This window comes from Cololabis saira, chromosome 16, assembly GCF_033807715.1.
Source record: "Cololabis saira isolate AMF1-May2022 chromosome 16, fColSai1.1, whole genome shotgun sequence".
NCBI lineage: Eukaryota > Metazoa > Chordata > Actinopteri > Beloniformes > Belonidae > Cololabis > Cololabis saira.
The window spans coordinates 3,369,708-3,392,528 of record NC_084602.1 but is presented as its reverse complement, the minus strand read 5'-3'; the positions used below and the strand labels follow the sequence as shown (position 1 = coordinate 3,392,528).

The 22,821-nt window shown below is 41.5% G+C and overlaps 1 protein-coding gene across 1 annotated transcript in view; it reads right to left on the bottom strand.

Annotated features, from left to right (window-relative positions):
- LOC133462825 (potassium voltage-gated channel subfamily H member 5-like) overlaps positions 1 to 22,821 on the bottom strand; it is a 300,804-nt gene that overhangs the window by 79,393 nt on the left and 198,590 nt on the right. Inside the window, exons 15-16 of the mRNA XM_061744276.1 lie at positions 7,055 to 7,254; positions 1,287 to 1,346 (exon numbers count right to left, since the gene is read on the bottom strand). Of these exons, the coding sequence (XP_061600260.1) occupies positions 1,287 to 1,346; positions 7,055 to 7,254 (260 nt within the window). The remainder of the gene's footprint in view (positions 1 to 1,286; positions 1,347 to 7,054; positions 7,255 to 22,821) is intronic.

Genomic DNA, 22,821 nt, shown 5'->3' with positions numbered 1-22,821 from the left:
ACCCTTTCCCAGTGGAGAACCATGGCCTCGGTTTTGGAGGTTCTCAGATTCTCATCCCCGCTGCGTCGCACTCGGCCTCAAACCCACATGCTGGAGGTCCCGGTCTGATGAAGCCAACAGAACAACGTCATCTGCAAAAAGCAGAAGAAAAAAAAAAGCAGATACGAAATCCTGAGGTTCCCAAACCGGATCCCCTCCGGCCCCTGGCTACGCCTAGAAATCCTGTCCATAAAAATTATGAACAGAACCGGTGACAAAGGGCAGCCGGAGACCAACATGCACCGGGAACAAGTCTGACTTACTGCCGCCAATGCAAACCAGACTCCTGCTCCGATCATACAGAGACCGGACAGCCCTTAACAGAGGGCCCCGGACTCCATACTCACCGAGCACCCCCCACAGAATGGCACGAGGGACACGGTCAAATGCCTTCTCCAGATCCACAAAACACATGTAGACTGGTTGGGCAAATGAGAGGCTGAGAAGTGTGACCCCCCTATAGTTGGAACACACTCTCCGGTCCCCCTTTTTAAACAGAGGGACCACCACCCCGGTTTGCCACTCCAGCGGTACTGTCCCCTTCCTCCATGCAATGTCGCAGAGGCGTGTCAACCAAGACAGCCCTACGACATCCAGAGACTTGAGATACTCAGGGTGAATCTCATCCACCCCCGGTGCCCTGCCACTGAGGAGCTTACGAACTATCTCAGTGACCTCGGCCCGGGTGATGGACGAGCACGCCCCGGAGTCCTCACTCTCTGCTTCCACAGTGGAAGGCATGTCAGTCGGGTTGAGGAGATCCTCGAAGTATTCCTTCCACCGTCCGACAATGTCCCCAGTCGAGGTTAACAGCTCCCCACCCGCACCGTAAACGGTGCCGGCAGAGTACTGCTTCCCCTTTCTGAGGCGCCGAACGGTCCGCCAGAATTTCCTCGAGGCCGACCGAAAGTCTTCCTCCATGGCCTCCCCGAACTCCTCCCAGACCCGAGTTTTTGCCTCCAGGATTGCCCGAGCCGCGGCTTGCTTGGCCTGCCGTTACCCCTCTACTGCGTCAGGAGTCCCACAGGCCAACATAGCCCGGTAGGACTCCTTCTTCAGTCTGACGGCATCCTGTACTTCCGGTGTCCACCACCGGGTTCTAGGATTGCCAACACGACAGGCACCGGAGACTTTGCGTCCACAACTTCAAAGCGCCACGTCGACAATTACATTTAAATAAAGGTTGACATCCGCAACCTTTCATACAGGTATATTGATCTCTACCGGAGAAAGAGAAGGATAAATACCTTCCTGTTGAGGTGGACACAGATGTCCGCCCGCATGTCTTTAGGACAGATGGACAGGACCTACGACAGAGGGAAACATGAGACAGGAGCACAAGTTTACTGAAGGACGAAAACGTCTGATTTTAACTAGCCAAAACTTAAAAAAACCATGACCATGTGACGATAATTTAATTCCTCACCAAACTTCCCAGTGAAGATCTATTGCAGCGAGTATTTTAAGGATAATTTTTTATGGTGATGGAGATACATAATAATCTCCTCTACCTGGGTTAAACTTGTTTTTAATCTTTCGTGATGTCGGTTGTTGAGTCTGTCTCCTGGGAGCTTCACCTTCAGCAATGAATCATCAGAGAGCTGAATGTTGGATATCAGTGCGGTTAAAACTGAACAAGCTGGTGAAAATAAAAACACTAAGAAAACAAAACAGTGGAAGCAAAATCTTTCAATAGAGGGAATGCGCATGACGACATGATGCGACTTCACAGCGGGTTACGCCCACTGAGTGTCGGAAAGACTGAGTGGCAGAAAGACTGAGTGGCAACGTAAACTTTCAGTTTGAGCAACTGGAAAACAGCTGTTGTGCGATTGACTGTACTCATAGATTTAGCAAGAAATCTGAGTTGTCGTTTTCCAGACTGCCGAAAAATAAGCTTAAGAGAGACAAATGGATCACTGCAATTCACAGAAACAACTGGATTCCAGGCACCGAAACGTGGATTTGCGGTTCCCATTTTGTATCAGGTAATGTTGGATTTTTGGGTAGCTAACGTTAAACGGTCAAATCATAAAGTTCGGTGTCCTCATCACTTTAATTTCGCCAACAAATCTTGCCTTGAAGTTGGACCAAGCGTCAAGACTTTTGTAAGCCTTCAAGCTTTGCTTCGTGTATTTCCCCGGCGTAGAAATTAAGTACGTATAAATATCAGGAAACTGGATTCTTGGCCAAATATTAATGTCCATGGACCACTGGTTCTTGGGGTAACTGTACCAAATATTAATGTCCATGGACCACTGGTTTTTGGGGTAACTGTACCAAATATTAATGTCCATGGACCACTGGTTCTTGGTAACTGTACCAAATATTAATGTCCATGGACCACTGGTTCTTGGGGTAACTGTACCAAATATTAATGTCCATGGACCACTGGTTCTTGGTAACTGTACCAAATATTAATTTCCATGGACCACTGGTTCTTGGTAACTGTACCAAATATTAATGTCCATGGACCACTGGTTCTTGGTAACTGTACCAAATATTAATGTCCATGGACCACTGGTTCTTGGGGTAACTGTACCAAATATTAATGTCCACGGACCACTGGTTCTTGGGGTAACTGTACCAAATATTAATGTCCATGGACCACTGGTTCTTGGTAACCGTACCAAATATTAATTTCCATGGACAACTGGTTCTTGGTAACTGTACCAAATATTAATGTCCATGGACCACTGGTTCTTGGTAACTGTACCAAATATTAATGTCCATGGACCACTGCTTATTGGTAACTGTACCAAATATTAATGTCCATGGACCACTGGTTCTTGGTAACTGTACCAAATATTAATGTCCATGGACCACTGGTTCTTGGGGTAACTGTATGGGTCACTGTCAAGTCCAACTGCCTTTAATTTAAGCCGATAAAAAAAAAGAAAAAAAGAAAGTGGAAGGAGGGAAGTGACGTCAATGCATAAACTCTATAACCTGTACCAGAAGACAAACCAGGCCAATTCCCAGATTTCAAGTCCATACACCGAGAGATGAAAAATGAACGAGTGGGAACCAGCTGGAGCACCGGCGGCCCGGCGGCCCGGTCACCCAGCCCGCTGGACGCTGGATCGTTGCAGCTTCACCAGCAGCGACTGCTGAATGAACCACTCTATTTCGTTTTGTCTGGAAAGTCGTCTTCGGGTTAACAGCAGAAAGAAATATTTTGCTGTTTGTCCACAACCTCTCAGTCAGGTACCGGTCAGGTACCGGTCAGGACGGCCAGTTCAGCACCTGCAGGCCTTTGTGACGTGGGGATGTCGTGTTTCGGCATCCCAGGTAAAAAATAACCACCTTAAAAATGTTGCATGTGTTGTGTGTTTTTAAGCACTAATACTGCCATCATTGCCATTTAGAGCAAAACCTCAGTGTGAACACACATTTGGCATCACCTGTTTCATCTTCTCCCCCCTTTTCTTTCAGTTCCTTGCTAACATTAAATTAATTTGAGAGTCATTAAAAAGCTAAATGAAGTTCATTAGAAGAAAAGAAATGTTGGGTTCATGTCTGCAAAGAAAAAGATGATAAAGATGATGTGAGAATCTAATTGGGGGTTGTGTAATCAGTTTGAACGTTGTGAAATCAAATACATTAATTGTAACATAAGCGACTAAAAAACGGATTTCAAATTATTGTTATTATAATACATTTTTATGTCTACACCACAACTCCAAAAAGGTTGAACTCTCTTGTATCTTTGCAACTGCAGCTTCTCCCACATGAGAAGCTGAGGAGGTAAACCTCACAATTCCAGCTCAGAGCCACAGAGGAAAGGCTGAAATGGTCTATTTTGTTTTGCAGCTGCAGCTGCAGATTTTCTGTGATATCCTGTCCTTTTAGCGAGGGTTGAACTGAAAACTAGCAGCGCAGAGTCCACCAGGATCTTTGATAATATTTCCATCACAGAAAGCCTTATTGTTTTTTAAAAACTGATGTGCTTTCATAGCTGCTTTATCATTTATTGAATGTGCAAAGCTAAGCAGAAGGGAGTTGATGCATTTGCAGCTTAGTTAGCAGACCTTTAAATGCCTGCGCTATCTATTTCTCCAAGTGGAATCTGTCAATGGCAGATTTAATGTGCTTTAAACAAACTAAATCCATGAAGTCCATGTCATCTTAAAAAAAATTACATTGTGCCTCAGAATCCGTCTGGAGTAAAATAAATTGATAATAATTTACTGGAAATGTATTTAAAATCAGGCATTACTTTTAAACTGTGGATCAACATGATTACTAAAAAAATTAAACCTGATGACATTGGGCGAGTTAAAAACGATGGGACGTTTGACTTAATATTTTATTGTACAAACTCTTAAAGCGTGTAGCACCCATGTAATAATTTCCTATAATGTAATAATTTCCTGAAAATGTAATAACGCCTGAAAATGTAATAAAATTTGCACTTAACTCAATCAAAATGTAATAAAAGCCAATAATGTAATAAAATATCCTGACTGATATTGTAATAACATTTTTACCAATAATGTAATACCTTATTACATTATTGGGAATTTATTACATGGTACTCAAAGTCTGCAATTTAACCCAATAGTCATTCTGGTGTTTCAAATCCAGCGTATATAACATTCTTAGATTCTTAAAACACAAAATGTAGAACTCTGGACTGAAAATGAACATATATATTACATTATTTGTCAAGTATTACATTATCAGTTTTGAAAAAAAAAAAAAAGACCCACCTGAAAATGTAATAAATTCCCAATAAAGTAATAAGGTTTTACATTATCGGTAAAAATGTTATTACAATATCAGTCAGGATATTTTATTACATTATTGGTGAAGTTATTACATTTTTGGTTAAGTTATTACATTATTGGATTTTATTACATTTTCGATTGAGTTAAGTGCAAATGTTATTACATTTTCAGGCGTTATTACATTATAGGAAATTATTACATTATAGGGTGCTACAAGGCGTCACTTCAATCAAGCGATTTCTTCCAATGAGACTTCTGCACCAAAGACCGGAAGAAAGTGTAAACACTAGTGCCCTTCAACTGGCTCAGAGTGAACACAGCGCGCTTCGGTGTGCACCAGAACAGCCACACTTGTGGTGTTTGTGGCATGAAAGCTCTGTAACCTTGACTCAACCCAACTTCAGGTAGGATCCACATGTTTTAACCAAGAAAAGGCTTCCATAGTCAGCTGGGTGGTGCACTGTGGGTTCTGAACATGGCAATAGAAAGTAACGCTAAATAAAAAAGGACTTCCATCTGCCATCTCACCTCATTAACAAACTGTTGTTTGCCTCGACCAGGGATCAGCAACCCGCGGCTCCAGAGCTCATTAGCGCTGCCCTAGTGGCTCCTGGAGCTTTTACAAAAATGTTTGACCTTTTTTCCTTTTTTTCTTCTTTTTTTCTTCTTTTTTTCTCTTCTTTCTTTTTTTTCCTTTTTTTCTCTTTTTTCCTGTTTTTTTTCTTTTTTCTCTTTTTCTTTTTTTTCTTCTTCTTCTCCTTTTTTCCCCTTTTTTCTTCCTTTTTCCTTTTCTTTTTAACTTTAACTTTTAACTTTTTTCTCGACATTTCGACTTTTTTCTCAACATTTCACTTTTTTCACGATTTTTTTTTAATATGTATTTATTAACATACAGTGCAAACAACGACAAAAGACGACATCAGTTTTGTGTGTGTGTGTGTGTGTGTGTGTGTGTGTGTAGATAAGGTGATGAAAGTAGATACATAAATTGACAATATTAATTCGAGAGTAAATAAGTTAAACAAATAGATAATTATCATATAGAGTGGTGTAGTATGATATAATATAGAATAATAATATAGTAATAACATAATTTTTATAAAATATAATATATTATTTTTTCACAAAATTTTGACTTTTTTCTCGACATTTCGACTTTTTTCCCGAGATTGTACTTCAACATTAATCTCGACATTTAGACTGGACTTTTTTCTCAAAATTTCGATATTTTTCTTGACATTTCAACTTTTTTCTCGACATTTCTTTTTTTTCTCTTTTTCCTTTTTTTCTTCTTTCTCCCTTTTTTTCTCTTTTTTCTTGTTTTTTTTCTTTTTTCTTTTCTTCTTCTTTTTCTCCTTTTTTCCCCTTTTTTTCTTCCTTTTTCCTTTCCTCTTTAATCTCGACATTTCGACTTTTTTCTCGAGATTGTACTTCAACATTAAACTCGACATTTGGACTTTTTTCTCAAAATTTCGATGTTTTTCTTGACATTTCAACTTTTTTCTCGACATTTCAACTTTTTTCTCGAAGCGCAAAATGAAAAAACATTTTTTTCCCCCATTTCTAACTAATATAGAAACATGCAGCATGTGTTTGTCTTCATTCTAAGTGTGAGGCACCAGAGCGGCCTCCCCACGTACAAGGGGATCAGGCAAACTGGACCTGGGTGATGAGGTGTAAAGGAGAGACCCCGCAGAGCGTGGAATGCCAAAAAATAAGGTTTTTTATTGTATGCAAAAAAGCACAAAGACATACAGGCGAAGGCAAAATCAGTATTCTAAAAAATGGCACATTGAGTATAGCCTCTCAGCAAGCTACCTCCACTCAGCACCCCCCTTTCTGGTATGCAGCCACTGGTTATGAAGCCAGGCAGGGTGGGGAGGGTAATTGGGCACAGGTGGGCCCAATCAGCAGAACCAGGTACACCTGTGTGCTGCTCCCCCGCAGACCACGCCCAATCCTCCACCCTGCCACACACATTAAAAAAGTCCGGTGACGGTGAGAAGGGGAGGGGTTGCTCACTTTCTCACACTAAGGCTGATACAAGACTTTTCATTTTTTGACGCTCCAGACATATTTGTTTTTTGTGTTTTTGGTCCAATACGGCTCTTTCAACATTTTGGGTTGCCGACCCCTGGCATAGCTAGTGCTGCACAAACAGTAACAGTGACATGAGTGATAAAGTATCCAAAGTACTGAAGATGCAAAACGACCCAAATGTAACCATGGAGAGACACGTCGGTACCAAAAACCTTTTCAACTCAACCGTGGCCTGGTAGTCTCACCTTTTCCGTGTCAATGCCCTTGGTCATGGACCAGGTGGAGACGATGTAATCCATCACCCGCTCACTGAGGCCCTTGGGAACCTGGTAGAGCTTCAGGAAGTCTCGGACATTGTTGAGCATCTCATGGTAGCGATTGGTGTTGGCATACATTTGCTGGAAAATGGTGGTCACATTTCCAAAGATGGTTGCGTAAAGAAGAGCTAGACCGGGACACAGAGGAGGAGGATATGTAAATACACTGTCCTTAAAAAACACACCGTGCATCATGGTGTTTCAATACAAATAAAAACGAATGTCACATCTTTAGTATTCAGTCTTCCCCAATAAAATTAAATAAAATTAAATCATCAACAATGTTTCATTTGAAAGCATTTGAATATTCAGTACTTTTGAAGTGCTGAAGTCACTGTTTGCTTCATTTTAAGAGTAATGTTTCCGTGCTGTATGGCCTTGTAGGGGACGAACTTCACATGACGCGACTCAGTCTCAAATCATGTGATTCGTGAGCTACTCATATTTTCAGAGTATTGACACCACCGACGCAGACCAGTGAGAAAATATTCTACCTCCACAGTTTTTCCTTCACTCTTTCATTTATAATCAATGCTTGGTGTCGAATTTCAGCAGGAAGACAAAATAACCACCTTTATAAAACATATCTGGCCACACTGGTGTTATCTCACCTTGATTACTGCTCACCAATCTGGTCGGGTGCAGCCAAAAAAGACCTCTCTAAGCTTCAAATTGCTCAGAATAAAGCTGCAAGGCTCGCATTGTGCTGTCCATCAGGGGTGAGACAGAGTACAGAAAGTTTGCATGCCAGTCTCTCATGGCTCAGAGTCCAGGAGAGGTTGGCTTGTAACTTAATGGTTTTTTTCAGAAACATCTTCCACAGTAAACAACCAAACCATCTGTACTCACGATTACATTATGTAAGAGATCACCACAGTTATAATACCAGGCAGGCTACTAGAGGTTCTCTAGTGAAACCCAAACCCAGAACAGATGCAGTCCGGAGGTCTATCATATATCGGGCTCTTTCTGTGTGGAACAAGTTGCCAATTTCAATTATTGAAGCACCGACTAAGACAAGTTTTAAAAAACTTTTTAAAAAACACATTAATTTATATCCAAATGTTATCTAAATCTTAGGGAATTAGATGGGATATATTTAATTTATTGTGATGGTTAGTTTTAGTGCACTTTAGTTCGTTTTAATTTGAAGCCTATACCGTTTGTTTTTATGTTTTGTTTTACGTCTTGCATTGTTTTTGTATGTTTGCTTTACTTGTTTTTATTGTTTTTATGTTTTGTCAGACATGATATTTATTGTGTCTCATGTGATGTTTTGTTGATGTCTTATTGTGTTTACGTTTTGTTGATTTATTGTGTCTTATGTGATGTTTTGTTGTGTGTGGACCCCAGGAAGAGTAGCTGCCACTCTGGTGGCAGCTAATGGGGATCCAGTTAAATAAACAAATAAACAATAAACATAACAATCACATCCTTGGACAGCAAACCTGCCAAAGCATGCCAGGCACGGTGCAGTCATGACCTGAAAGATTTTAAGAGAACTTGGAGGAGATGGGTTGCTCCTCGCCACGGTAACGCTTTTGACTGAGAAAAGTAATGCGCGTCGTCGCAGTATGGAGATGCACATTTTGATGTATAACACACCTGGGTGCACGTTACGGTTCGGGCCGTATTAATTGCCGAAGGAAGCCATACATTTCGCCAAAATTACACGATTAATTCAAAATGGCCGACTTCCTGTTGGGTTTCGGCCATGGTGCCATGGTGCGAAGTTGCGACATGATACAGGTGTGTACCGATTTTCGTGCATGTACGTCAAAGCGTATTGTGGGGCTTGAGGCACAAAGTTTTCTAGGGGGCGCTGTTGAGCCATTACGCCACGCCCATTAATGCAAACCATTAAATATCAAATGTATCACCAGGCCTGCCTTGGTGCAAAATTTGGTGACTTTTAGGGCACGTTTAGGGGGAAAAACGGCCCTCATTTCGTCCGAAAAGTAAAAAAAGAACGAAATAAAAAATTCCTACAGATACAATAGGACCTTCGCACTGTAAGTGCCCGGGCCCTAATGACAGTAAAAGAAGAAATGATCATTCAAACTTAAGATACTAATATCTTATCTATATATATATATATATATATATATATATATAGATATGTATATATATATATATATGTATATATATATATATATATATATATGTATATATATATATATATATATATATATATATATATATATATATATATATATATATATATATGTATATATATATATATATATATATATATATATATATATATATATATATGTGTGTGTCAAAACGGTTCTGCAGAACTCAAACGCTGGAAAAATTGTCTTAAACGCTCTGCGTCTGAAGTGATGTACATGTTTGTGCTGTGAGAAAAGGAGTAAAGAATGACAACAAAAACACAGAACAGTGTGTGATTTAGCCTTCCAGGCGTCTCGTAACACGGATGGATGTTTGAAACAGAAGAAGACCGAGCAGGAAGACCACAGACAGAACAGTGGAGTATGTCACCAGTGAGATAAACACGGTTCCAACTCAGCTCCTTCAAAGACAGCAGACAATCAGAACCCCCAGAACCCTCCAGGACCTTTCCAGAACCCTCCAGGACCTTTCCAGGACCCTGTCAGGTGCTGAACAAGGATCCTGACAACACTACCGAGGTGGAACTGAAAGCTCAAAGACGCAGCGCTCAATCCCAAACACAACACTCCTAATTGGGTGAGTGAGTGGCTCAGTGTGTAACCGCTGTCACCTGGGCTCAGAGAAAAGTAGAGGCTGGAAGCGTCTGCACTGCGTTGAGCTGAAAAACAAACTCCAATCCTCTTTCTGAGTTAATATCATCCACGAAAGAACTTTGAACCCTGGTGGAAAGATATCACTGGCAGAAACCTGGAGTTTTCCAAGCGTGGAGGCCTGGTTCTGAACAGGAAGCAACGGCTGGGAACAAAGGCAGCTAATTGAACCAATAGTTGAACTTCGGATAAACTCAAAAACTTTAGCACACAAGGCACAGGCACCAGATTTCCTGAGTAACATATACGACCAACTTAAGCATGGGTTTTTACTGTTATACATCTAGCTGACTGTGACTACGTTTCCATGCATCAATAACCCTTTTAAAACCCGAATATTGGCAATAACCCGAATTTGCACGGCCATATAAACACCAATAACCCCTTTGAATTACCGGAATTTGCTCATATTCGGGTTTTTAAAAACCCGAATATGAGCCCTGGGTTACTCCTTTTAAAACCCGAATATTGGGTCATGTAAACGCCAAACGGAATATCCCCATCAAACGGAACAGGAATTTGTTTTCTGCTCATGCTCTGTTCACAAGGAATCCTGGTCTTTTGAGTCCAGGAAGTTCTTATAAACACGGAGAAACGCAAGACCACGCCACACTTTTGGAGTGAGGAGGAGACTAATTTTAGTTTGGCCCTAATACTCCGTCGTAGCATTAAAATCTACTTGGATAATTAATATACTTTTGTGACACCAATGTCACATGTCATTGTTCAGAAGTCTCTAAAGTGTGCTTTAAATGACCGATTGTCTGATTAACTTGAACTGGTTTCAGCTTCGTAAGTCAAAGAGTTTTATTTAGGAAAGACACAGAGAGAGGTAGAGGCAGGGCCCCTTTAGGGAGTTCTCTGCAGGCCGACCACTGTCGTTGCAAATCCTCCTCATTGTCACTGCTCTGTTGCGATTCCAAGTTGGTCGGCCCCCGGGGGCCTCCTGGCTCGGGGCCACCAGCATGTTGGCAAGAGACGCCTCTGATTATACCAGCAGTGTCCAAGCATTCAGCTTTCATTCATGCATACCACAACCCCCTCCCTGTGATGGGGTCCCCCTTATGATCCAGGTCCTGGTCCAGGTTTCTTCCCCCCCCCTTATGATCCAGGTCCTGGTCCAGGTTTCTTCCCCCCCCCTTATGATCCAGGTCCTGGTCCTGGTCCAGGTCCCCCCCCCCCTTATGATCCAGGTCCTGGTCCAGGTTTCTTCCCCCCCCCTTATGATCCAGGTCCTGGTCCAGGTTTCTACCCCCTTATGATCCAGGTCCTGGTCCAGGTCCTGGTTTTACCTGCCATTGTTTATGTAATAATTGCTCAGGGGTTTATGTTCTGGGTCTGTGCAAAGATCCTAGAGACAACTTCTGTTGTAATAGACGCTACATAATTAAAATTGAATTGAATTGAATTAAAAACTCTGCAAATGATTTAGATCTTTCCCTCCTTCAACACATCCGAGCCAAAAGAGCGGGTCCATCAGACTTTGGGAGGTCTTCCTGAAAAGCTGATGGTGATCATGTCAGGGTTTGAAATTTCCCCGTTTTGTTTTGTATGCCCATGTCCCTGAGTTTCAGTTCTGTCCCTCCTGTGTTCCATCTGCCCTGATTGTCTGCACCTGTGTCTCCTTATCCTTTGTATATATCCAGTCTTGTCTTTCCCCTGCTCCTCGCTGGTCCGTACTGTTTCCTCCCTCCGTGTTCCCATGTGTTTCCAGTTTTTGAATCCTAGTTCAAGATCCTAGAGTTTTTTGTATTCCTGCTCAACAGCTTTTGTGAACTCCCGCCTCCTGCTCTCCTGCGTTTGGGTCCTCATCAAACCAGTCCTGACAGATCAGTTCATTCCAGTTAGGTGTTTTGGAGCAGGGACACATAAAACATGGATGTTGTTGACAAAGACAGGATTTAAGGAGCGCAGCTTTACTGAAAAATGCATTTGAACATTGGAAGATACTGTTGTACATCAGCCAATAGAAGTGCCGCCCAGTCTCACTTGGGTTCAGACAGCCAGGCTACAGTTTGAAGCTGTCATCTTGATACTATACTTAAACTCACAGCTGTCCCCTGTGGCTCCATTCCTCTAAATCTGTTTTCCCATCTCAGAGGCGGGTGGGGGGGCGGTGGTCAAGATGGAGAGTTGCCCAAGTGCTTTATTTTCACACCTCTGTTTCTCGGAGCAGCTTGATGGAGACAGGACCAGACACTGCTGTGCTATCGTAAGTACCGTATTTTCTGCATTATAAGGCGCACCTTTAATGAATGTCGTATTTTAAAACTTTTCCATATATAAGGCGCACCGCATTATAAAGCGCTACAGTAGAGGCTGGGGTTACGTTATGCATCCATTACACCAAGGGTCGGCAACCCCTTTTTTTTTCTCTCTTATTGCCCTCAATAAATATATCTATTAAAATATAAATAAATAAATCCAGGTAATTCCAGGGTCTTATACTCAGTACTCGAGATGAGGGGGGATGGCATCCCCCCTGAAATAAAAACGGTCCAAATCATCCCCCCTGTGAAACTGCCATCCCCCAGGTTGGGAGACACTGTTCTAAATGACAGTAGTAGTAGTTCTTATAGTTTAAGTTGTGGTTCTTTCATTAGTTAGCTTTTAGTTTCACATTATTTCAATGACCCCTGTGGGTTTGAAGAGGGTACAAAAAAAATGTGTCCTTGTGTGTATAAAACAGGTCCTATTTTCAGCTCCTGAACAGCCGCAACATAAACTCTGAGCCTAAACTGCAACGGAGGGTGCTGATCCACGAGAGGAAAAGGCGGGAAATCTCACAGTTGAGCTATGAAACACAAAGTTGCAGACACACCATGATCCATTCAAATCCATCTGGGTATTTAATGTAGTAACTCACTAATAAAAGACCTGAAACAGGAAAACAAGATAAAAAGCAAGATAGTCCAGCTGGTAAACATCAGTGCAAATTAGTACAAACTTTCCCCGAAGAGAGCGGGTACCATGTAGTGTTGGTCCTTTACAACTGTCTGTTTTTACCGTTTTAATCTTATTAGTTGTTTTTAATTTTGTTTTTTGTTTAAGTACTTTTAAAAGTTTTAATTTACATTAAATGAGCTAACAAATAAACTTGCCTTGCTTTTATCCCTGCCCAACTATTTGACAGTTGACCCGACCGCGGACAGACATCGTGGGGTAAAATCAATCAGACCTTATAGTGGTGGGGGTGGGGTTTATCTTCACTGGTTTCAGGGGGCAATTGAAGAAATTGATTATAGTCCTCATCACTAATTGGCAGTGCCACTAAAACACAAATACTACTGTATAAACAATGACGGGAAAAGTCTGGCCAAGGAAGAGAATATATGCATTTGGTTTTGGTTAAAACATTGACCGGGTCAGATGTGAGGACCCTGCAGCGTAACATTGACCTGTTACATGGTTCTAGGTTGCTGGAGCTGCTTTCACTGACTACGTTTACATGCAGTCAAAATTGGGGTTATTGCTAATATTCCGGTTACTGAAACATTGAGAATATTCTGTTTACATGATAATTAATCATTTGGGATATCTGGATCAAACCAGCGACGCACGGAGAACGTCATGACGCAATTCCTGTCATTTCTGCTTCTTCTTCCTGTATCCAAATTCAAAACCAATGCTGCTTCACGCAACTTTTCGCTCACCTTCTTTTAAATCTGGCTATCCCGGTACTTTCTACCGTCTACAAATGCAGAAATGTTCATATCCTTCATTACATTTATGAAGTGATTAGTCTCCTCCTGGTCTTGGTTTCTCCGTGTTTATAAGAACTTCCTGGACTCAAAAGACCAGGATTCCTTGTGAACAGAACATGTGCAGAAAACAAATTCCTGTTCCGTTTGATGGGGATATTCCGTTTGGTGTTTACATGACCCAATATTCAGGTTTTAAAAGGAGTAACCCAGGGCTCATATTAGGGTTTTTAAAAACCCGAATATGAGCAAATTTGGGTTATTCAAAGGGGTGTTTACATGGCCGTGCAAATTCGGGTTATTGTTAATATTTGGGTTTTAAAAGGGTTATTGACTGCATGGAAACGCAGTCAATGACGGGCAAAGTCTGGCCAAGGAAGAGAATATATGCATTTTGTTTTGGTTAAAACGTTGAGCGGGTCAGATGTGAGGACCCTGTAGCAGAACATTGACCTGTTACATGGTTCTAGGCTGCTGGAGCTGCTTTCACTGAAACCTCTGTGCATGAAAGCCTGAACACATCTCTGTCACGCAAGAAAACAAAAATAACAACACAGGCTTCAAAAACTGACGCGGGGGCCTTTTTAAGAGCCACTTCTATCAGGGTCCATTGAGCCCAGTCCATTTGCTGTTCAGTGAGCCCAATAACACTCTGACGGGGTGCTGCGCTTCTGCAGCCTAACGCATAGCCCGTCGTCTGCTTCAGAGTCAAAATCCCCTCAAAAAGTATAGAAACGTCTTTTGACAAGCAGCAGATGTGAATGTAGCTTTTCTGGGAACGTAAATCATTCTAGTTGATGGTATTCAAATAAATATTGACTGAAATATCTGCAAAGGCATTCCAGCCTTGCCCTGGCTGAGCCCCGGCAATCATTTTTGAAGTTTCAATCAATTACATTTTTTTTTTTTTTTCAAAACGGCAGTGTTTATTTTTCATTAGGGGAACTTAATGGACTTTTTTTCGCTGTGCAAAATGCCAATGGGTTTTGAAGTCAGCAGCAGTTGGTGGGATATGCTCAACATGTTTCCACCTAAACCCTACACGACTATTATAGGAGAAGGAAAAACATAAAGGACTGATGTATGTTTAAGGATTATATTTCATAATGGATTACGTCCCAAATTAATTAAATAACTATCCCATTAGTTACCTTTACTGTCATTTAAGTGGTACCTGGTCTCACCTAAAAAGCGTTAACCCAGATTTTTGGGTAGATAAAGGTTTGGAGGCTCAGAGATGAATTACTCTGCTTTTAATCACACCCACATAATTATAATTCAGAACTACATTCTTCAACCCTGGTCCTACATGCACGCTGTCCTGCATGTGTTAGATGCTGCTCTGGTTGAAATGATTGGATCACCATCAGGTGTCCTCAAGGTCTACACAAGTCTGGCAAAGGTCCACTAACTTGAGCCAGGTGTAGAAGAACATGCAGGCAGAGTTGGTAGTAACGAGTTACATTTACTCCGTTACATTTACTTGAGTAAGTTTTGGGAAATGTTGTACTTTTAGGAGTAGTTTTGAATCACTATACTTTTTACTTTTACTTGAGTAGATTTGTGAAGAAGAAACTGTTCCTCTTACTCCGCTACATTAGGCTACGTTGAGCTGTTACTTTTCTTTATTCCTTTTATCCACGTACGCGTCAATCTCATGACATCACTGAGTGATTCTTTGGGAAAAATGTTTGTTGTTTTTGCATGTTTTGTCACATTTACACAGACTCAAACACACACAGAGTTTCTATAAGTTCATGTTTGTTCTAGTTCTGCTGGTTAAAAAAGAAAAGTACAAAGGCTGGACATTTTGTGCTACTTGTGCTTAATTTATTTTTTTATTCTGTTATTTTATTAAAGTACTTGAATTTACTTTAAGCTTATTTTAATTTAAGCTATTTTTTATTTTTTATTAATTTTAATTTATTTTATTGTTTTATTGATTTAATTTTCCTGAAGATGATTATTTTGTACTTTTGTCTGTTTGAATGGTTGTGTTAAAAAAATAAATCAGACGTTACTCAACAGTTACTCAGTACTTGAGTAGTTTTTTCACCAAGTACTTTTTTACTTTTACTCAAGTAATTATTTGGATGACTACTTTTTACTTCTACTTGAGTCATGTTATTCTGAAGTAACAGTAACTTTACTTGAGTACAATTTTTGGCTCCTCTACCCACCTCTGCATGCAGGACAGTGGGCTCTCAGGACCAATGTTGAAGAACATTGATCTAGAACGTGAAGTCGGTACGCGCTTTTCTCTGAGTCGTCAGTCATGCTGCTGAGTTGTGAAGCAGTCGTCGTTCAGACAACTGTTGTTTTTTTTTGGAGAGACCAGAAAGCAGAGCTTTCCAATTGTCTGTGCTGCAGGTGATAAAAGCAAGCAGAGTCACTGCCCTGAGAGAGAAGCAATGTTCTTTGATAAAACTACATAGTTTGTTATAGAAGTTAAAGTAAAAAAAAAACAATATCCCAATGTTTTTAATTTGCTCTGATGGGTTTAATGCCAGCACTCAGTTGCTGTTACTACATCTATGTGCAGTTATTCAATATTCAACTGTCGGTAAACTGTTATGTATGAAATTGTAGATACATAAGCAAAACGTAAATTTATATTTCAGCATTTAGATACATTTTATTTCATATTAGTGCTTAGGTTTAAATGTATTGATATACTTTCCTCCTTCTTTAAGACTTGAATTGGAACATCTGTAACTAAAGGCAATTTCCCCTCGGGGATCAATAAAGTATTGCTGAAGTAACTTATGAGTTAGGAAAAAGGGTCAAGCAACAGCAGAGTAGTACAGTACAGAGACCCTGTTATCAAGTGCTAAGTCAATAAAAGAAATGCAAAAAAAAGAACCAAAAAGTCTATGGACACCTGAAGCATCTTATTATCTTTTTGCAGGAAACTCAAAAAGGTCAGTCCCGCTTAAAATGCTCCTGGGTTTCCCAGGGTTTTCATTCTACATTTAACTCCAAAGCCAGAGGGGGGACAATATTAATTGGCAAGAACATCATCCATATGGATATATCCTAAAGACATGCTGAAACAAGCTGAGACCATGGAATCATTAGGAATAAATGACAGATATAGCTGGGTATGTCATGAACATAGCACAAGATGGTAGGACTCAAATGCACGATGTGACTCAGTTGTAACCGTAAAAACAAGGTTTAATTCAGCAAGGGTCGGTACATGGGTAAGCAGGCAAAATAGTAAAGGTATCCAAAAATGTGAGGCAAAAGGCAAGTTCAAAAATCAAGCAAGATTCGAAAATCCAAAAGGCAATGACTATGACAAGTGGTGGTGGTCGGAGGGGCCGTTTGGCGCGATATGGCAGCCACGCTTCCATCAGTCTGCAGGGCAGCTGTGGCTACAAAATGTAGCTACCACCACCAGTGAGAATGTGTATGAATGAATAATGATCTCTGTAAAGCGCTCTAGGTGCCTTGAAGGCAGAAGGGCGCTATATAAAACCAAGTCATTAACTGGCAATGAGACAAGACACAGAGGAAGATATATACACAGACTGATCCAGGGTGATTGGACACAGGTGTGGGAGACACAATCAGGGTCAGGTGCACACAGACCAGGAAGGGGCAGGGCAGACAGGAACCTGAGACAGAGACACAGGCGAGTACTATAAAATAAAACAGGAAAACCAGACATAAAACAGAAGGGACAAAACAAAATACTAAACCCAAAACATGACAGGGTATCATCTCCCTAGCATGAGGAAAACCATGCAAGGGGCTAACCCGGCATAAGGATGAAGAGTTCAATTTAATTTATATAGCATCTATTACAACAAAAGTTGTCTTTAGGATCTTTCCGGAGACCCAGAACATGATCGCCAAGCAATTATTACATAAACATAATATAAACAATGGCAGGTAAAAACAATAGAGTAGTATATAGAAAAGAGAAGGAACCCCAGCACAGAGCCTTGGGGCATTTTGGGAGTATAGATAGCAGGATGTGTGTCAAACTGTTTCAAAGAGGACTGAGCAGCAACTTTTACTGTGTCACAGGAATGACCACTTTTAAAGCCAGCCTGATTTGGACCATTTAAAAGACAGGAAGTTAATGAGAAACACTGCCCTTTTAATAGTTTGTCACGGTATCTGCTAGTTCTTTGAGGTTGGTGACTGCAGCCTCAAAGACATTTGGTGGTGTCAAAACAGTCCTGTAGCTCCCGTTTCACCTCGCTGGCCGCTTTCCTCACTGTCTTAACGACAGGATCAGCAGATTTAAGTGTCTGCTGCCACCTGTAGGTTGGAATGAGGTGGATGAGACGGTGATCGGAGTGGCCCACGAGGGACAGAGCGATATGCACCTTTCAGAACAGTGTAACAGTGGCAGGTAACTTTCTCAAAGAGTTACTGGGGCGATCTCATGGATTTTCCCCTGCTGGTTGTGTCTTTATCTGTTTGTGTATTTTGTCTTGTTTGTCTACATCCCCCTGCTGACTTGGCAAGGGAATGCTAAGACGGCAAGGTGGTTGGTATTTCTATTTTACCTTGATATGGTGATGCATACTTTTCTATATTTTGTTTCTACGTCAATCAGTGTGTCAGTTTTTTTCAGGAAAAAAGAAAGTGATTAACTTGAAAAGCTACAGTTAAATCAAGTAATGCAGTCGTTGTCTTTGATATCCATGATGCACTGTCGTGACCGGAGACGTCCCTGTGCACTGTGATTGGTCCTGAAATCACCATTGGTGGTTTTCAAACAAAAAAGGCTTGTACTAAGAGATGGGTGCCCCACCGGAGGTTAGTTTAGCCCTCTTTCAAAGGACATGAGGGTTTCCTGAGGATTGTTGGAATTAAAGCTAAACTGTTAAACAGGCAGGGGCAAGAACATTAAGAGATTTATTAAGCAGTCATGGGAGTTGCATGAAATGATTTTAGTGATTATTCTCAAAAGCTTTGTTTAAAAAGAGATTAGACAGCGATCTTAGTTGGCTTGATCAATTGCACATTTAAGATGGGGTTTGATCACAGCAGTAAAGAAAGCAGTTGCAAAGACACTCTTTGAAAGAATCATTTAAATTGTTCAGCAAATATTCATTTAAAACCCTGAAAAGTTTTTCTAACGCGTGTAGAAATGAAATCTAAAAGGCTATAATAATTGAGAAACGCCTTTGTTTAACATCTCCCGTCAATCAGACCAAATGTGTTCCAAACTGTCTTGGTATAGTGTCTTGGTATACTGTCTCGCCCAAACCCGGATAATGGTTTGGGCGCCGTTATTATTGACCGCCTCCACCAACTTCACAATTGGTACAATGCAATCAAGGTGGTAACGGCCAGCCTCCCACCATCCGCCAAACACAGAGCCATCTGTCAGGCAAACAGAAAAGCATGATTTGTCAATCCACACAAGACATTTCCACTGCTCCACAGCTTAGGTTTATTATTATTAGGGCCTGAGCACTTAGAAGGCCCTATTGTATCTGTAGGAATTTTTTTTTCCCCTTTTTTTCCTTCTTCTGACGAAATGACGGCCTTTTTGCCCCCCTACACGTGCCCCAAAAGTCACCAAATTTTGCACGCAAGCCAGGCTTGGCAAAAAATTTGATATTTCATGGTTTGCATTAATGGGCGTGGCCTGATGGCTCAACAGCGCCCCCTAGAAAACTTTGTGCCTCAAGCCCCACAATACGGTTTGACGTACATGCACGAAAATCGCTACACACCTGTATCATGTTGCAACTTAAAGAAAAGTCTCCTGGCGCCATGGCCGAAACCGATCAGGAAGTTGGCCATTTTGAATTAATCAAGTAATTTTGGCGAAATTTATGCCATTCCTTCGGCAGTTAATGCGGACTGAACCGTAATGTGCACCCAGGTGTGTTATACATCAAAATGTGCGTCTCCATCCTGCAACGACGCACATTACTTTTGTCTTTCAAAAGCATTACCGTGGCGGCGCTAGATGCCAAAAAGCGCGCCCCCCCCTTCATCTGATTGGTCTATATTTGATAGTTCCTACTTTCTGCCATAACCTTTGAATGGTTTGATATAGAGTCGTGGGTGGTGTCATCGGATTCGGTATTGAGCACTTGACCTTCATTGGCTGGAATTAGCCCCGCCCCTTCTTCTGATTGGTCAATATTTGATAGTCCTTATTTTCTGCTATAACTTTTGAATGGTTTGACATAGAGAGTCGTAGGTGGTGTCATCTGACTCGGTTTTGAGTACTTGACCTCCATTGGCCTTAATTAGCCCCGCCCCTTTTTCTGATTGGTCGATATTGGATAGATCCTATTTTCTGCCATAACCTTTGAATGGTATGACATACAGAGTCGTGGGTGGTGTCATTGGACTCGGTTTTGACTCCTCGACCTTAATTGGTGCAAATTAGCCATGCCACTTCTTCTGATTGGTCGATATATGATAGTAACGATTTTCTGCAATAACTTTTGAACGGTTTGACATAAAGACTCGTGGGTGGTGTCATCGGACACAGTTTTGAGTCCTTGAACATAATTGCTGCAAATTAGCCCCGCCCCTTCATGTGATTGGTCGATATCTGATAGTTCCTACTTTCTGCCATAACTTTTGAATGGTTTGATATATAGAGTCGTGGGTGGTGTCATCCGCTAAATGTTCAGGCCTGAAGAATCTACATGCAAGTCATACAAGCTTCCACTGCACGTTCAGGCAGCACGCCTGAACGTGCACAAGGGTGCGAGGGCCCGTTCATCGCTGCTTGCAGCTTTAATTATTATTGTATTATTATTCAGATCAAAGAGGGCCTCAATCTGAGCTAGTCTAGGTTTAGTCGGTGAAAAAAATTAAAACAAGTCCTTAGCTCTTATTTAAATCTCTCACAAATAAAAATTTGGTTGACATGGCAACCAGTAAAATTAATGACAAATTTTCTTAGTTTTTATTAGCATAGAATAGTTTTTTGTTTGTTCAGATTTTGTTTGCCCACAAAAAAAAATCATTTTGGAAGCTAATGTGCTAATGTTTCTTGAAATATTGGCCTAACTCGAAAATTTATTTCTCTAGATTTAGTTAGATCTTTGACCGGTTTGCTGAGAAGCCTCGTTGAGGTGGGAAGTGAACAGACCTTGGTACATGACCAGAAGGTAACTGTGAGGAATTTTGATGGTAGCCTCTGTAATGATAGGTGCTAACAAAGGTACTACCCATAGGTGGCAGTATAATCTCAGTAGACCACAAGTCATGCAGGAAGTCATGCAGAACAAGTGTGTTAGACGGCGTGACAGTTCTTGAATAAACAACTTGCTGAAGCTAGTATGAAGTTCAATTTGATGTTTTATTTACAGAAGAATAAGAACATTACAGCCTCTAGACAGTAGGGTTGTAAACGATAAACCGATGCGACCTGATATTCGTTTCAACAAGAGAGCGATGCGGCTGCGTCGGTAGCAGACTCCTCAATCGATGCGAATTATCCATTATTTCAGAGGTGAATTCGATGCAAATTATCCATTAATTCAGAGGTGAATTGGTTATAGAGTCATGGATCGGTTATCGCGAGACTTTGAATCAGTTGGAGGCATTACATGCGCCAGCATCTCTAAAACAACGCAAGAGCTAAGGTGCCCGCGAAACGCCGCAGCTGCCGCCTAGCTGTTAGCAGCCAGCCACATGAGTGAAGAGACGACACAGGAAATGAAGGAGGAGGAAAACAAAAGCGTCAGCCTGACTGAAGGTGATAATGGACCGAGAAAGATGTTTAATGCATCTGGGAAATCCAAAGTGTGGTTTTTTTTAAAAAGGAAGGGAAGCTCGACAGAAGCCATGCTATTTGTAAGTTGCGCGTAGCATCGTTGACGTACACGGGCAGCACTACAAATCTCGACCAGCATGCAAGGAGGAAACACGGTCAAGGGTATGGTGAGTCAAACCCCCGTACCAATGAGCAGCAGACGTGTGCAGCAAGCAGTAGCATACAGCCAAGGAACACCATTCCTAACTTATTTGGGCAACTTGGTCACAATTCAACACATGCTCAGGAAATCACGGCGTCAATAACGCGTTTTATTGCCAAGGGATTATGTCCTTACAACATAGTTGAATGGGAAGGATTCCAGGATTTGATCCATACATTAGAGCCCAGGTATAAGATGCCGTCCCAAAATCACATGACCAACACGTGCATGCCAGCATTGTATGCCCAAGTTAAGAGCCAAGTCGAAAAAGAACTGGCAAATGCCGAACTTGTGGCTATAACAACAGACGCTTTGACGTCATGTGCGACCGAATCTTACTTGACGATCACGGCCCACCACAGAACCAGAACAACCATAATGGTTCAATTTTAAGTTAAATGTTCATGTGTTACAGACCAGGGCATTTAAAGGATCCCACACAGGGAAGAATGTGGGTGCTCTGCTGAAGCAGGCATGTGCTGACTGGAAAAGAGCCGGCCCTAGTAACTGACAATGCCACAAACATGATCTTAGCTGGCATGGAAGCAGAGATGAGCCCGCACCTCATGTGCTTTACACACACAATAAATCTGGCTACATAGAAAGCCTTCAAAGTGGACACAGTAGCAACTTTGCTGGGGAGGGTAAGGAGAGTGGTTGGCTTTTTTCACTGCAGTGTCAGGTCAGCAGCAATTCTACAAGATAAAAAGAAACAACTGGCATTGCCCATCCACAAACTCATCCAAGACGTGTCCACCCGGTGGAACAGTACCCAGAGTATGCTGGAACGTGTACTGGAACAGCCGCCTGCCACTCCCGCTGCACTTATGTCCAGGGATCTCAGAAGAGGAGAAGAGATTAACACTCTTAAGGACAAAGACTTTTATGACATTGAAGATATTGTCAAGCTAATGGCGCCGGACAAACTTGTGACCACCAGCATGTGTGAAGACAAGCGGCCCACACTCTCAATGATTTCCCCTGTCAGATCAAAGCTCAAAAAGAACTTTGAAGCATCAGATGAAGACTCGGTGGTGATCAAAGACATGAAACAAGCATTCAGAAATGACTTGGAGAAACGCTACACTGGCCAGGATGATCTCTTCTACATTGCAGCAGCTCCGGACCCCCGGTTCAAATCTTTGCCCTTCCTGACGGACCATGATGCTGAGCGGACGTTCACAATCATAACAGCAGAAGCGACATCTCTGCACAACAAGGTAAATCCCCCAACACAACATCATTTACTCAACACAAAATACATATTACAATGCATTCTCAAGTCTGCTGTCATT